This window comes from Melitaea cinxia, chromosome 13 (assembly GCF_905220565.1).
Source record: "Melitaea cinxia chromosome 13, ilMelCinx1.1, whole genome shotgun sequence".
Classification (NCBI taxonomy): domain Eukaryota; kingdom Metazoa; phylum Arthropoda; class Insecta; order Lepidoptera; family Nymphalidae; genus Melitaea; species Melitaea cinxia.
The window spans coordinates 4,583,776-4,599,385 of record NC_059406.1 but is presented as its reverse complement, the minus strand read 5'-3'; the positions used below and the strand labels follow the sequence as shown (position 1 = coordinate 4,599,385).

Genomic DNA, 15,610 nt, shown 5'->3' with positions numbered 1-15,610 from the left:
GTTAGCGATAAACTCCGAAACTACTAAACCAATTTTTATAAAATTTTGTAATCGTCTGTTATTTAGTCCAACTTGGGAAATAGGGTAGTTCTTATTTCAATTGGAACCGGTAGGTGGCGCTGCTATCGGTACGTAAGCAATCAAATTCGTTAGCTGTTTTCTACAGTTTCAACATCTACCGGGTCCGCTAGTAAATAATAAAACATTGTGATAAGTATATGACGTACTGTGAGATATATTTTTAAATAATTATCTGCAGATTTAATTACATTAGCTTTGAATACATTAGTTATAAAATAAACATAGTATAAAGTATAAGCTCTTAGCGTCCTAATGACTGATAATAATAAAAAAAAAAAATGACTAGGTTGCATGGTTTTGCGCGTTTGCTTTATCCGTAAAAGATGACAAACGGTAAAAAAATTGAATTGAGTGACATTTTATAAATGACAGTGACGGTTGTTTTGTTTCAAGAATGTGAATTCTTGAATTTGTGAATTTATAAATTATAGAATTTAAATATGGCTCTTAGAAAAGTGTTTTCTCTTACACAGACAGCTTGTTGCAGAACAATTAAATTTCAATTTACAAAACTAGTAAAACAGAATGTGTTGTTACTTTCGGCGAATTCGTCTAGATTTTTTTCTGATAACTTAGGTTAGTTTCGATAATTTTTACTTAAGTAAATAAAACTATTAATAACAATTAGATACAATTTTATAAGAGATTGATGCGGTCGTTGTACGATCAATGGTTGACCGCTATTTCGTCATAATTTTGTATATCGTTTAAAAATAATTTTGTCACATTTTAAAACATAATGTATACTTAACTAGTTTCATCTATGTTTTCGCAGAACATAAAACAAAAAATGCCAAGGCACCTGAGAAAGTAGATATACTGGGTCGTTTTTTTCCACAATCGCCTTTGAGTGCTAAGGATGAGCAAGAGGTTAAGAAAGAACAAGAAAAGTTAGAACAGGAACAAAAGGAGAAATCTCAAGAAAATGAAAAGAGTTGGAGAAGGATGAAAATTGGGTATGTTATATGATTAATTTGGGCCTATTTCACTAGTTGTTGATAAGGTCTATCTTGCGCATTGTGTAGGTATAGACAGTTACACAGTTACAAAAAGACTAACATATTAGGTCATTAAGGCTAATTAAAAAACTTCAATTTTTAGATTTACAATTTTAAATAAAAATCTATACTAAGAAATGGAGACCCAGTTCGTTTGTTTGGTTATACTGCAAAAAGTAAAGACTAATATTTATACCGTAAGATGTAGCGTGTTTCGGAGAAGGTTTTAGTATATGATATGGTGGTGATTACTTATTGTGTAAAAAAATATGGATGGACAGAAGTCACTAGTCTAAGATAAATAAACTTTAATATGGTAGTGGAAAATATAAATGCTTCATAAACTTTTATCTCTAGGATCTAATAAAGTTTTATTATCATATGTAAAATAGTGTTAACAATTAAAAGTGAAACAAACCTTTAAAAGAATATTGCAATATGTGGGAATCATGCTGTAATCATAAATTCGTGTACTTACACTGTTTATAGTTTTGCAGTATTCGGAGGTGCAATGACAGTGATGGGTGGGTGTATGGTCATTGAAATGGGTGCTCCACGACGGGGCGACGACGGTCAACCTATTGAGGATGAGTTCTCACACTTGCCACTACCACTGCAGTACCTACGTCGGACGTGGAAAGAGCTAACTTTCTATGAAAAGGTTTGTTAAGGTCACTCTTCATTGCCCTTGTATTATAAAGATAAGTGGTTTTATTGTTGGCTTACTACATTAATACCAAGACAAATCACATTAGTATAGTCTGATCATTCAAGTTTGTTTTATGCCAAACTTACGTATGCGTATTTTTAACATATTTTAGTATGTCAAAAAAAATTTTTTTTTCTATGTATAATAAATGTACATATGCGTAATGCAATAAATTTTAACATTTAATAGAGGCTAAAAATTTAAATAGGTATCAAATAGAATGTATATTTTTAGATGATAAAAGAACCTGCTCGAGAAAAGCTTCTGCCGGATCCATTGCCAGCTCCATACCAACCCACATATACACTTGTACTTGAATTTACTGATGTACTGGTTCACCCTGACTGGTCCTACCAGACTGGCTGGAGGTTCGTTGTCTTATTAATTTAATTATAATATCTTTCTAATGATTAGTTATTCTTATTCTTGCTATTTTATGAAGTATTCAATGACTAAATGGTTTACTTTATATGTTATTTCTAAATAGATATAATAATTAAGTCAATATGATTGTCAACTCAAAGCTTGCATAACTATGCTAGTTATAAGTTAAGTTCAAAATTGATCATAATGTCTTGATATTGAAGGAAAACTAAAATACTTAAGATTCTTATGTGATTCAATAATGAGAAACAAAGGTAGCATAGAACTGACATTTAATATTTTCCTCTACTATAAAATTAGATATTACACAATCTAATATTTATTTACAGGTTTAAGAAACGTCCAGGTGTTGACCAATTCTTACAAACTGTCGCCAATTCAGATTATGAAGTAGTTATTTTCACATCAGAGAATGTATTCATGATTTGGCCAGTTCTAGATAAGTTAGATCCGGAAAATAAGCTTATCTCATACAGATTGTTCAGAGATTCAACACATTTCATAGATGGTGTTCATGTGAAAAATCTCGAGGGTCTTAACAGAGATTTATCTAAGGTATGCATTTAGCCTGTAACATCCCACTGTTGGGCATAAACCTCTTTCTCCATATAAGAGAAGAATTGGATCCACCACGTTGCTCCACTGCGGGTTGGCGGATATTGGCGATCACTGGGCTGGCTTTGTCACATTGAAGACGCTGCTGCCCGTTTTCAGCCTGTGTATTTCAAAGCCAGCAGTTGAATGGTTATCGCACCATCGGTTGGCTTTATAATTTCCGAGGTGATAGTGGAACTGTGTTATCCCTTAGTCACCTCTTACGACACCCACAAAAAGAGAGGGGTTTACATATATCTTTACTGCCGTAGCCACACATCTTGCTTTTAATTATTGAGTATAATTATGTAGCTCCTGTGGCAAGTAATATAAAGCGAAAATCATCACACACAGGAGGCACAGTATTTAAAAATACTTAAATTTTAAATCTTTTGTCTTTTTAATTTGACCGTATATATATTTTATTTATATTCGGAGATAACTTCGTCGTTTATGAACCGATTTTGATAATTCTTTTTTTGTTGGAAAGGAGATATCACAAGTGTGGTACCATGATAAGAAAACCAGGATCTGATGATGGGTTCCTAGAGAAATCGAGAGGATTCGGGGGAACCCTCGAAAATTGTAAAGACGACTAGTGCGTTTGTTAACTTTGGTTGTCTACTTACGTTGTATTACTTGTTGATGTATACAATTATTGTAAATTATCCCTTTATGTTACAGGTAATAGTGGTGGATTGGAATAAAATGGCAACAAAGTTCCAACCTGACAATGCACTCATCTTGAAGAAGTGGAAAGGCGCAGATGACGACACCGCATTACTAGATTTAGCTAATCTCTTACAAAGTAATTGTATACTATTTAAAATAAAAAAAAAAATGCTTGAATAGTATAATATTTAATTTAATTTCGTGAATTTTTGTGTGTATTGTGTAGATATTTATTTAATTATGATTTGCGCAATCTTCTTAAATTACTTAAGAATCTTTTACAATTTCTCTATTTATTTTTATTTATGTAGGGTGCTCGACTAATATTATATGATACTAGCTGACCCCGCAAACGTTGTTTTGCCAAATATTTTATTAACCTTCTCATTCTCTCACCCACCCACCCCCTTATAAATTAGGGGAATGAAAAATAGATTTTGGCCGATTCTCAGACCTACCCGATATGCACACAAAATTTCACAATATTTTTTAACCTTCTTAACTACCCCCCCATAGCTTAGGGGTATGAAAAATAGATGTTGTTTGATTCTCAGACCTACCCAATATGTACACAAAATTTCATGAGAATCGGTCAAACCATTTCAGAGGAATGTAACTACAAAAACTGCAACACGAGAATTTTATATATTAGATGAAGTCAAAGTAAAATTTAAAAAAGGGCTAGGATTTTTTTTTTCACGCAGAACGCGATTTATTGTAATTACGGAACTCCAATTTGAAGGAACGTAGTTAGAAATCGAACTGTGTAGATAATATGTGCGACATTAGTTGTAATATAAATTGTCCGCAGCGATCGCTATGACGAATGTGGCGGACGTGCGCGAGGTGCTGCGCTACTACAGCCAGTTCGAGGACCCCATCGCCGCCTTCCGCGACAACCAGCGCCGCCTCATGGAGCAGATGGCGCAGCAGGAGCGCAGCGACCCGCCGCCCGGCCTCGCCGGCTCCTGGCTGCGCCCCTTCACGCGCCGCTAGCCGGTTAGTGACCTCTCTCGTGTACTACTACTGGCCCGCCTGCTCCTGGCTGCGCCCCTTCACGCGCCGCTAGCCGGTCAGTGACCTCACTCGTGTAATACTACTGGCCCGCCTGCTCCTGGCTGCGCCCCTTCACGCGCCGCTAGCCGGTCAGTGACCTCACTCGTGTAATACTACTGGCCCGCCTGCTCCTGGCTGCGCCCCTTCACGCGCCGCTAGCCGGTCAGTGACCTCTCTCGTGTACTAATAGTGGCCCGCCTGCTCCTGGCTGCGCCCCTTCACACACCGCTAGCCGGTCAGTGACCTCACTCGTGTAATACTACTGGCCCGCCTGCTCCTGGCTGCGCCCCTTCACGCGCCTCTAGCCGGTCAGTGACCTCTCTCGTGTACTAATAGTGGCCCGCCTGCTCCTGGCTGCGCCCCTTCACACGCCGCTAGCCGGTCAGTGACCTCACTCGTGTAATACTACTGGCCCGCCTGCTCCTGGCTGCGCCCCTTCACGCGCCGCTAGCCGGTCAGTGACCTCACTCGTGTACTACTACTGGCCCGCCTGCTCCTGGCTGCGCCCCTTCACGCGCCGCTAGCCGGTCAGTGACCTCACTCGTGTACTACTACTGGCCCGCCTGCTCCTGGCTGCGCCCCTTCACGCGCCGCTAGCCGGTCAGTGACCTCACTCGTGTACTACTACTGGCCCGCCTGCTCCTGGCTGCGCCCCTTCACGCGCCGCTAGCCGGTCAGTGACCTCACTCGTGTAATACTACTGGCCCGCCTGCTCCTGGCTGCGCCCCTTCACGCGCCGCTAGCCGGTCAGTGACCTCACTCGTGTAATACTACTGGCCCGCCTGCTCCTGGCTGCGCCCCTTCACGCGCCGCTAGCCGGTCAGTGACCTCACTCGTGTAATACTACTGGCCCGCCTGCTCCTGGCTGCGCCCCTTCACGCGCCGCTAGCCGGTCAGTGACCTCACTCGTGTAATACTACTGGCCCGCCTGCTCCTGGCTGCGCCCCTTCACGCGCCGCTAGCCGGTCAGTGACCTCTCTCGTGTACTAATAGTGGCCCGCCTGCTCCTGGCTGCGCCCCTTCACACACCGCTAGCCGGTCAGTGACCTCACTCGTGTAATACTACTGGCCCGCCTGCTCCTGGCTGCGCCCCTTCACGCGCCTCTAGCCGGTCAGTGACCTCTCTCGTGTACTAATAGTGGCCCGCCTGCTCCTGGCTGCGCCCCTTCACACGCCGCTAGCCGGTCAGTGACCTCACTCGTGTAGTACTACTGGCCCGCCTGCTCCTGGCTGCGCCCCTTCACGCGCCGCTAGCCGGTCAGTGACCTCACTCGTGTACTACTACTGGCCCGCCTGCTCCTGGCTGCGCCCCTTCACGCGCCGCTAGCCGGTCAGTGACCTCACTCGTGTACTACTACTGGCCCGCCTGCTCCTGGCTGCGCCCCTTCACGCGCCGCTAGCCGGTCAGTGACCTCACTCGTGTACTACTACTGGCCCGCCTGCTCCTGGCTGCGCCCCTTCACGCGCCGCTAGCCGGTCAGTGACCTCACTCGTATACTACTACTGGCCCGCCTGCTCCTGGCTACGCTCCTTCACGCGCCGCTAAGCGGTCAGTGACCTCACTCGTGTACTACTACCCGCCCGGCCTTAGTATGATTTGATTGTTTAAGAGCCATTTCACAAAAATCGGTAACAATCCGCGAAATTGTAATATTTTGACGTCGTTAATTTCAGTGTTGGATGCAATAATGTAATTTTTATTCTTGAAATATAATAGAGCAACCTTTGTTGTAGTCCATAGTCAGATCAGAATTTTGATGTATATTATGTGTATAAAATTATTAACCTTTTCATCAGCCTCCTCCCTGGGTAAACGGTCGCAATGTATACTTTGAAGTCCTACTTTTCAATGACCTCTACGTTGAAACCATTTTTAAAAAATATCATAATATGTGGAATATAACTTTGTTGTCCACTATCATAGATTTTTATTCCATTTGTATCTCTATTAAACGATAAAAAAAAATTTAAAGTTACGAATATTTTCCAAATAAGTACAATTTTAAAAGCGATATTTCTCTTAGAAAACTAAGAAATTTTAACGAACTATCTTCATCAAAGTAAACTTACATCATTAAGGAATACAAAAAAGATAATTAAAAGATGTAATTATTTTTAATACATTTTATATTAAATAATAAAAAGATAGTATATATTGCCACGCATCAAGCCTGGTAAATCAGTCGAGCGCTAGCGCTCTTAGAGGTAAGGTCCACGCCAAATTCTGCGCAGCCGTCTCTTTCGCTCACACGCGCCAAGCGCCTGTTGTTATAGCGGATAAAACGCATTTGATACTTTCATAATAAAATATAAATAAAATAAACATATTACGAAAATGACTGTAAAATAATATAATGATAATTTCTGTAAACAAATGTATAATTTAATTTTCTTTTCTCACACTATCAATACAAATAGGTATTTCAATCTGTTTGTCTTGTTATTTGTTAATTAATATGTTTGTCGGTGTCGATGTCATTAAATGCTTTTTTATTCATATCGTAAATATTAGATTCATTCGTAAACTGAAAAAACTAAATCAATTTAAAAAAATTGTTTCATAAAATTGATTTTTTTTAATTTTATTTTAAATTTATTGCCTGTTGTTATATAACATACTTGAAATTTTTAACAAATTAATTATGTAAAAAACATTTTATACCATAGTTATAATTTTTATTATACATCAGAAAATGATCACGATGGTCTTTTGGTTGTCACACTATACGTACTAGCACAAAGATCGCGCGGCTCGTACGACTCGCGCGATGCGACCAAATTTACCTAAACTTGCAGAGTGTAAAATTGTGAAATGGCTCTTAAGGGCCCTTATTGTTAGCTAAGTCACAGCGATAATTCATTATTTTCTTATACTACAATCAAAACTTTACTTGAACCAATGAAAATGTCACTTTCTCTTTAGTTTTTTAATGAATTACCAATCCAGTGTTTTGAATACTAGATTTATAAATGATAATGATAGAGCTGGATGCTTAGAATCTAAAGTTGTGTCGAACTAAGTACAGGCAATACTAGTTATCACAGTGACTGTGATTTTAAAATATCAGTGACAAATACCCGTGACAAAATACTAGGTTCTCAACTACTGGATATTAAAAATAATAATAATAATAAAGCCTTTTTTTATTTCCATGCTCATTACATTGTGTTAAAAAAAAATAACAAAAAAGACAAAAAGGTGTGTGTGTTTAGGGTATGGCTCCTCTCTGGATATAGGCCTCCTCCAAGTGTTTCCATATTTTTCGATTGGCCGCCTTCGTCATCCAATCTTCGCCGGCTATGTTTTTAATTTCATCGACCCATCGATCTTTAGGTCTTCCTCTGTCCCCTTTTCCACTGGGTCCCTTCCATTTAGTGACTCGTTTAGTCCATCTCTTTTCTGTTCTACGGGCGATGTGACCAGCCCATCTCTATTTGAGCTGTTGTGCGTGACATTCTGCGTTTATTAATTTTGTTTTCTTACGAATATTTTCGCTCTTGATTCTATCGCTAAGCTTAATTCCTAGCATACTTCTTTCTGTAGCACGCTGACATGAACTAATTTTTGGGTTTAGTTCTCTAATGGAAAACCCAAGTCTGTGCTCATATGACAGACATGGTAACAGACAGGAATCTACAACTTTATTTTTCAGTTTTAATGGAAGTTTTGATTTTAGGATTTCTTTGAAGCTTCAATATTTCCTTCAAGTTATGTTGATACGACGCTCTATTTCGTCTTCATGTCGCGATTTCTTGAATGAGATTTGTTTCCCAAGGTACGAATAACTGTCCACATACTCTATCGGTGTTCCGTTTACTATTATAGCCTTTTGTGTACTATTTGTAGAGACTTTAGTTTTGGATGTGTTTAAATGTAAACCCAATTTTTTGCTAGCGTTGTTTAGTTCGCAAATCATTGTTTCCAATTGTTTTGATGTTGCAAAGAGAATGATGTCATCTGCAAATCGTAGGTTGTTTATGTACTCTACATCTATTTTTATTCCTTTGGTTCTCCAATCTAAGTTTTGCATTATATCTTGTAGCACGGCTATAAATATTTTCGGTGATAAAGGATCTCCTTGTTTCACTCCTCGCCTTATATAGATTTTTGGTCCAATTTTATCTAATTTTACTCTGCTTGTGCTGTTCTTGTATATGTTTCTAATGATGTTAATATAAGTATTTGAAACGCCTTGGTTTGAGAGTGCTTGCCATATGCTCTTGTGTGAGATTGAATCAAAAGCCTTAGCGTAATCTATATAAGCTATGTAAATAGGTTGGTTAAACTCTTGATGTTTTTCCACTATTTGGTCTAATGTGTGGATGTGGTCCATGGTAGAGTAACCCGGGCGAAAGCCGGCCTGTTCTACTGGTTGGTGCTTCTCTATGCTGGTCGCCATTCTTTTTTCTAGACACATGGTAAATAATTTGTATATTGTTGGTAACAGGCTGATAGGGCGATAGTTATTAATGTCTGAGGGATCACCTTTTTCGTAGAGCAGAATTATTCTTGACTCTCCCCATTTCCTCCAAAATAAAATAAAAATAGTTATATTTAATATGCCATATATTATAATTTATTTTATTCTTTAGTTATATTTATATAATTAATATTTGTATATATAAGCTACTTCATCAATGTTTATCTGTGTATAATGTTGTTTAATATACTATCAACCTTAACTTCAAGGAGTTATAGTTGTGCTCTTTCGTTAGTGCATTTCATTTGTACCTATTTATTCATTAAAATGCAAAATAATGTAAAAGCAGATAGTGCCAAAAATTGATTCAATGATGATTGCAAAGTTTTTGCATGTAACCCAGACTTCTGTTCTGTCGAATTTCGGAATGTTAAAACATAGAAACAAAGAAGTGTTACTTGTTATATTATACTGTTTTTTTTTTTTTTTTTTTTTTTTTACGTAAAAGCCATGTACCTATACCTAATTTGAAAAATAATGTTAGAAAGTGTTAGGTTATGTTTTTTTCCTTATTTTACTGCCAAATTAGGACTTAGATTTTTTAATGCTAGTATTTGTACAGCTAGACACTACACACCAACGATAGCTATTTAATTCATTATTTTACACAAAAACACCAAATATTTCTAGCTGTTAACGTTGAACGACAAAGATTATATGTATAAGGTATTGAACTGTTGACGTAGGTATTGAACGAGTTCGGTCTTACATACGTTACACGACTTTTGTTTTTAAACATGTTACGTCACCAAAATGGCTGATAGCGTTTTCGCGAAAATATAAAAGGTTTAAAAGGTAATTTAATTTTATGGCATGAAAGCGTGTTTATTTTGCTGAAATATATTTTTAACCGACTTCCAAAAAAGGAGGAGGTTCTCAATTCGACTGTATTTTTTTTTATGTGTTTTGACCGGGTGGACCGATTTCGACAAATTTTTCTTTAATCGAAAGGTGGTGTGTGTCAATTGGTCCTATTTAAATTTATTTGAGATCTAACAACTACTTTTCGAGTTATATCTAATAATGCGTTTTTACTTGACGCTTTTTTCGTCGACCTACGTTGTATTATACCGCATAACTTTCTACTGGATGTACCGATTTTGATAATTCTTTTTTTGTTGGAAAGGGGATATCCCTAGTTTGGTGACATGATAAGGAAACCAGGATCTGATGATGAGATCCCAGAGAAATCGTGAGACTCTCAAAAATCCGCAATAACTTTTTACTGGGTGTACCGATTTTGATAATTTTTAATCTAATCGAAAGCTGGTGTTTATCATGTGGTCACATATAAATTTTATCGAGATCTGATAACTACTTTTTGAGTAATCTTTGATAACGCGTAGTTACTTGACTCTTTTTCGTCGATCGTTCGTTCGACGTTGTATTTATTACTCTTCGAAGTAATTGAAGTCTGTTTTTTTTTCGTTTGCGAGCAAACACAATTATTTTATGGCTTTATATTACAAAATTAACATTTTGAAGTACATTTTCAAACATAATTGAATTCCCCTTTATACATAAATTTTAATAACACTATATTAAACTTATATTTAGTATCTCAATTCGCATTATTATTTTTATTCTCGTTCCTATTACCGCCATAATGGGAAAACCAACGGTAGTCCTGAAAACCAGTGATAGGGCTTTTAGTCCTAAATATAGCTGACATTTTTGCGAAACACACTGTTGCCTACACTACTATCTTCTTTTATTGTTTTTATATTATTATTATTTAAGTAACGAGTATTTATACCAGTGTCGATAAATACCCCTCATACCTAAAGATTTCAGTGTTCTAAACACAGGATTGATAATACCTTAGTTATTAAAGCTTAAGTGTGTATAAGTAAGTATAATAATAAAGTCACAATAGTATATCTAATATTCCCAATTTACTTTTATTTTCAGTTTTTGGAATGGGCGAATTCAAAGCGGTAGCAAATATTCGGAGACGTCTTACACCTTCGTATACACTTAAATAAATCTGTATGTAGATAAATTTATTTCGTACAAATAAAATGTAGGCTTTCATTACTGAGTTATATTTATATATCTTACGAACGTATGAAGTTGATATCTTGGAAAGTTTGTCACGTCATCGCATCAGCCTTTCGCAGTCCACTAATGGACACACTATGGCCTTGACAAGTTCACGCCGAAAATGGCGTGAACTCATGTGTTTTGCCCATAGTCACCACGCTGGGCAGGCGTGTTGGTGACCGCAGGGCTGGCTTTGTCGCACCGAAGACGCTACTGCCTGTCTTCGGCCTGTGTATTTCAAAGCCAGCTGGATGGTTATCCCGTCATCGGTCGGCTTTTTAAGTTCCAAGGTAGTAGTGGAACTGTGTTATCCCTTAGTCGCCTCTTATGACACCCACGGGAAGAGAGGGATGGCTATATTCTTTAATGCTGTAACCACACAGCATGGAAAGTTTGTAATGCTCTATTATTTATCTACTGTTCATGGGTTGTAAAAATCTTGTTCGAGATTAACGCTCAACAAAGTGAGGCACTCATCATGTCTAATTTTAATTATTTAAAAAACATGCGCTATGTCTTAAGGTCGAAGAAATAAACCTACCTTTCCCTAAAAGAAATCATTTATATTCTGTAACATTGACTGAATCTTAATAAGTGTTAAGTTTGTAGTTGTTATAACCATTCATAGTAGATTCTTCTCTCTCTCATAACTACTTTTTATACAAAATTCAATTTAAAAAAAAAATACAAAATTATGAATGTGTTTGTAATTTTGTATATTTATGTTACTTTCACATCTCATGCACGTGCAGTGCAAATTTAATGATCACGACATATGATCTATTTGTTAATACTATAATTAAGTCAATACTTTTTTTACAATATTTAATCGTCTACACAATTACAAAATTCAAAACTTGACGATTTTGTTAAATTTATATAGTATTACATTGCAACAGTCTTTTTTTCTTTCAATACTGCGTAAAGAAAGCCAAATAAATTTATTTCTGTGTCATTATTCAAGTATGTATTTTATGTACTTATCGTTAGAGAAAACGTCGCTGTTTGTTTCATATGTGTAAATGTGTATGAATGTCGATTTATATGAATAACTAATGTATGTTAAACGTTATAGTAGGAATTACAGAGTTGTTAAAAAAAACACGCTGTTTTATTTTTTACATACAAATAAATAAAAATAAAAATTTATTTATAAAGTTTTTATGCTTATTTAGAATTATTTATCATAATTCAATGGATAGTAGTATCCTCATCTTCAGAAAAAAATAACTTGAGAGCCATGGAAGACTCATCAATCGCGGTCTCATTTGAGGGCCTTTCCCACACCTCTTGAAGGCCAATATCTATTTCTTCATTTTCAAATATTTCTTTTATATCTTCTTCATTAAGTTTCTTCTTTTTTTTTACTAGACCTTCCACTTCTAAAACATCGGACAGTTTTAATTGCTTCCAAATGCTTGCTATATTTTCTATTGAAGATATTTCAAAGTCTTTCTTCTGTAACTTAAACGATTTGCTCCAGTTGTGTAAATTCTGAGAACTATTATCGTCAATAAACGATTCCATATGTTCTGGAAACAATGCATGACAGGATATGTCTCCTAACGAATTTTGCATGAGAATATCATATCTTTCACTTTGCTCCATGATAAGAACCCCAGTGATGGCTGTACATAACCTACCATCTATAGGATTATAGAGATCATGACATAACATATTTTGTTTAGCATCCTTAAGAGTGCTTAGTATGCTTGGTGGCCGATATGGTATTGTGACACCGCCTGAGTCTGTTTCCTTAATTAATCTATCATTATAATTAGGTATTAAACACATATCTTCACACCATTGGCTACTGAGACATATAATGTCCTTATTTATTTCAAAGTTACAATAAGACATGTAAGTAGGCACACACTCCATTCCATGGGTCCATCTCTGTACGACTTTGGGTTTCAAATCCTGGTAAAATCTTAAGTCCATTAAGAACAGATGATGATCAGTAGCAAAATATAATGATGTAGTGCCTTCAAGATGTTTTACTACTGAAATATCATTACATGAAATCTCATCTGTTATACTTTTCAGATCTTTCCAAACATAAACAACATTATTGGCTCTTTTATCATAAATTGAGATAGAATTTCGAGTAGCGTGTGTGTAATATCCTCGACCAGACCCAACTACAGTATTCCAATTATCAGTCAATGATGCGATTTTACCTTTTAATTTGATACTTCTTGCCTTTAGCCTGTCTAAATTAATAATACTCAATTTGTTGTCTAAAGTTGTAGCATATAGTATGTTTTTATGATGATCATCGAAAGCAATACCAGTATATGGCAATTCAGAATCAGAACATTTAATTTTTTCAATTATTATTTTGAAATCCTCTGATACTATTGTTAGTATGAATATCCTATACTTGGTCCTAAGAGCAATGATGTTTTGTGAACAAATAGTTTCGAGGATTATTTCATTGTCGTCACAATTAAAACATGCCACATAATCAGACTTAATAATTATCTCATTTCTGTTGAACTCTGATAAATCTGAAATAGAAAATTTTATGACATATTATGATATTGCTAAGTTTGTGTAGACATTTTTAAAAGTAATTATAATATACAGAACATTAAAAAAAGAAATAATAATGTATATTATTGATACAGTAATTTTAGAATTCTGTACCCATAGATTACAAATAGCTTTATAACTAGGACTATTTATTTGTCTATCAACATCTATACAAGTTTGAACCTCTAAAACTAATAATAAGGTTTTAAAGATAAAGTACATAATTATGTAGACACTTGAAATTTTTAAAGATAATGTGGACTGTTATGATTACTACAATATATTAATATTAAAGAAGTATATAGCTTACAACAAATAATCATATATTCAACATACTATGGATATACACATACAAAAACCCCTACAATAGCTACAATTACATTTGTAACTGAAAATTGTTGTTCCTTGATGTCTTTCCGTGACCACAGTTGCTTAAAAATATCCAAAACGTTGGGCATCTAAAAAACCTAATAAACTGCGATAAAATCCGAAAAAGTTGTTTCATTATAATGAGTAAAAGTCACGTAAACATTAGAAAACTGATATTTTTGCATGAACTTGACAAATCTTCGCAAAACCATGTGAATATTATTTATTTACAGTACTAATTCACCCATGTACAATGGTAATAGGTATATTACATTAATGCTATGATCATGGTAAATAATATTATACTTACATACAGTTGTAAATTCACTATAGAGCAAATAGTCTACCCAATCAATACACACAATTTGTAAATTTCCATTACCAGCATAGTACCAATTATATGAGCTATTAAAATAACGGTCTGGGTCGCTGTCCAAATGAGCTGCCATTTCCACAATATGCTTAGGACATTGCACTACTTCTTCATTAAGACTTTCATACTTTTGCATCATGTTGTTAAAAGCTGTGAAAGATATTCGTTTTCAACATTTTTTTAACATACCTATTAACAGTTTTAATTATTAATTTAGGAAAGTATTTAAAGTCTAAATATACTTACAGGCAGTTAATTTAAGTTTATGACAGGCTCTCTGCCATTCAATTTTATTTTTCATGTAATCAGTAACTGGATCAGTTTTATCTGTATATTTTAGATCACTTATCATTTTTGGAGGTAAACTTTTATACGGAAATGGTTCAAAATAATCCATATTGAGGTCTCCAACCCAGTCGTCACCAAAACTATTCAATGGATAGCCAGGAACAACAAAGTGAAAGTTTTGCAAGGCCTGAGTTTTTGGTCTTTGTTTAACATTTTGACAATAAAACATGTACGCCTGAGCATTCTTATGATGTAATTCGTCTAATATTTTCTTTACAGGAGCAGTATTATCAATGTTATCTGCAGTGAATTCAGTCACTTTTTGTTTCCGCTAAAATTAACAGTATTTGTTAAAACTTCTTTGTTTATTATTCATTTGTCTATTATAATAAAATAATAAATTAATAGCTTACCTTTAACACATTTTTAGCAGCCATTTCGTTTAATAAATTAAACTATTTTTTTTAAAACCACATTTATTTACATTTACTGTATTATAATAACATAAGCTCCAGTTATATCATTTTATGGTAAAACATTACCATTATTGTTTTGATTTAATTTTTTTTTTGTTTGTTTTAATATTTAAATATTAGCTGATATTATTTAAAATAAAAAACTATGAGAAACCATAATAGTCAATACCAACAACAGTCTACGTGAAGTCGAATGACATAGGACGTACCATGTGCTTTTGACATTGACACATTTGGGAGATTGATCAGAAGAAATCATAGATAATAGAATTATTAAGCCAGAGCTTGGTAACGTTACCAATCATAAAATCAATAAATCAATTAACGTTACCAATTACCATTATAAAATACCGGTAAACAGCATTACCTTTTTCCGATTACTTTTATGCCGTTCAATTTTTAAACATTAAATATTTTTAAGTAGCGGAAACATTTTTAACGGTAAATATAATCATCATATCAATACCAATAGCGTTACCTCTGACGTCACTAAATAACAATATTTTTATCATCGAGGTTATTATATCATACATTTTTACCCATAATTCTTC

The 15,610-nt window shown here is 35.4% G+C and overlaps 2 protein-coding genes across 2 annotated transcripts; one reads left to right on the top strand and one right to left on the bottom strand.

The window, feature by feature from the left end:
- Window positions 1–411: 411 nt before the first annotated feature.
- LOC123659026 (mitochondrial import inner membrane translocase subunit TIM50-C-like) lies at window positions 412–11,009 on the top strand. Its single transcript, XM_045594306.1, has 8 exons — window positions 412–657; window positions 857–1,037; window positions 1,569–1,740; window positions 2,023–2,156; window positions 2,502–2,727; window positions 3,451–3,574; window positions 4,250–4,437; window positions 10,887–11,009. The coding sequence occupies exons 1-7, from the start codon at window positions 522–524 to the stop codon at window positions 4,432–4,434; spliced, it is 1,158 nt and encodes a 385-aa protein (XP_045450262.1). The 5' UTR covers window positions 412–521; the 3' UTR covers window positions 4,435–4,437; window positions 10,887–11,009.
- A 1,154-nt stretch (window positions 11,010–12,163) lies between these two features.
- LOC123659259 lies at window positions 12,164–15,020 on the bottom strand. Its single transcript, XM_045594508.1, has 4 exons — window positions 14,997–15,020; window positions 14,542–14,914; window positions 14,233–14,445; window positions 12,164–13,528 (listed from the first exon to the last, which is right to left on the bottom strand). Exons 1-4 carry the CDS (start codon window positions 15,018–15,020, stop codon window positions 12,210–12,212), a joined length of 1,929 nt encoding a protein of 642 aa, XP_045450464.1. The 3' UTR covers window positions 12,164–12,209.
- Window positions 15,021–15,610: the final 590 nt, after the last annotated feature.

Bases quoted from the DNA above. Each gene is read 5' to 3' on its own strand.
- LOC123659259 (XM_045594508.1), bottom strand. From the start codon at position 15,020: ATGGCTGCTAAAAATGTGTTAAAG. The intron at 14,915-14,996 runs GTAAGCTATTAA...TGTTAATTTTAG, and splicing joins CTGCTAAAAATGTGTTAAAG to CGGAAACAAAAAGTGACTGA. The intron at 13,529-14,232 runs GTAAGTATAATA...TTTCTATTTCAG, and splicing joins TAGTGAATTTACAACTGTAT to ATTTATCAGAGTTCAACAGA.
- LOC123659026 (XM_045594306.1), top strand. From the start codon at position 522: ATGGCTCTTAGAAAAGTGTTTTCTCTTACACAGACAGCTTGTTGCAGA. The intron at 658-856 runs GTTAGTTTCGAT...ATGTTTTCGCAG, and splicing joins ATTTTTTTCTGATAACTTAG to AACATAAAACAAAAAATGCC. The intron at 3,575-4,249 runs GTAATTGTATAC...AATTGTCCGCAG, and splicing joins TTTAGCTAATCTCTTACAAA to CGATCGCTATGACGAATGTG.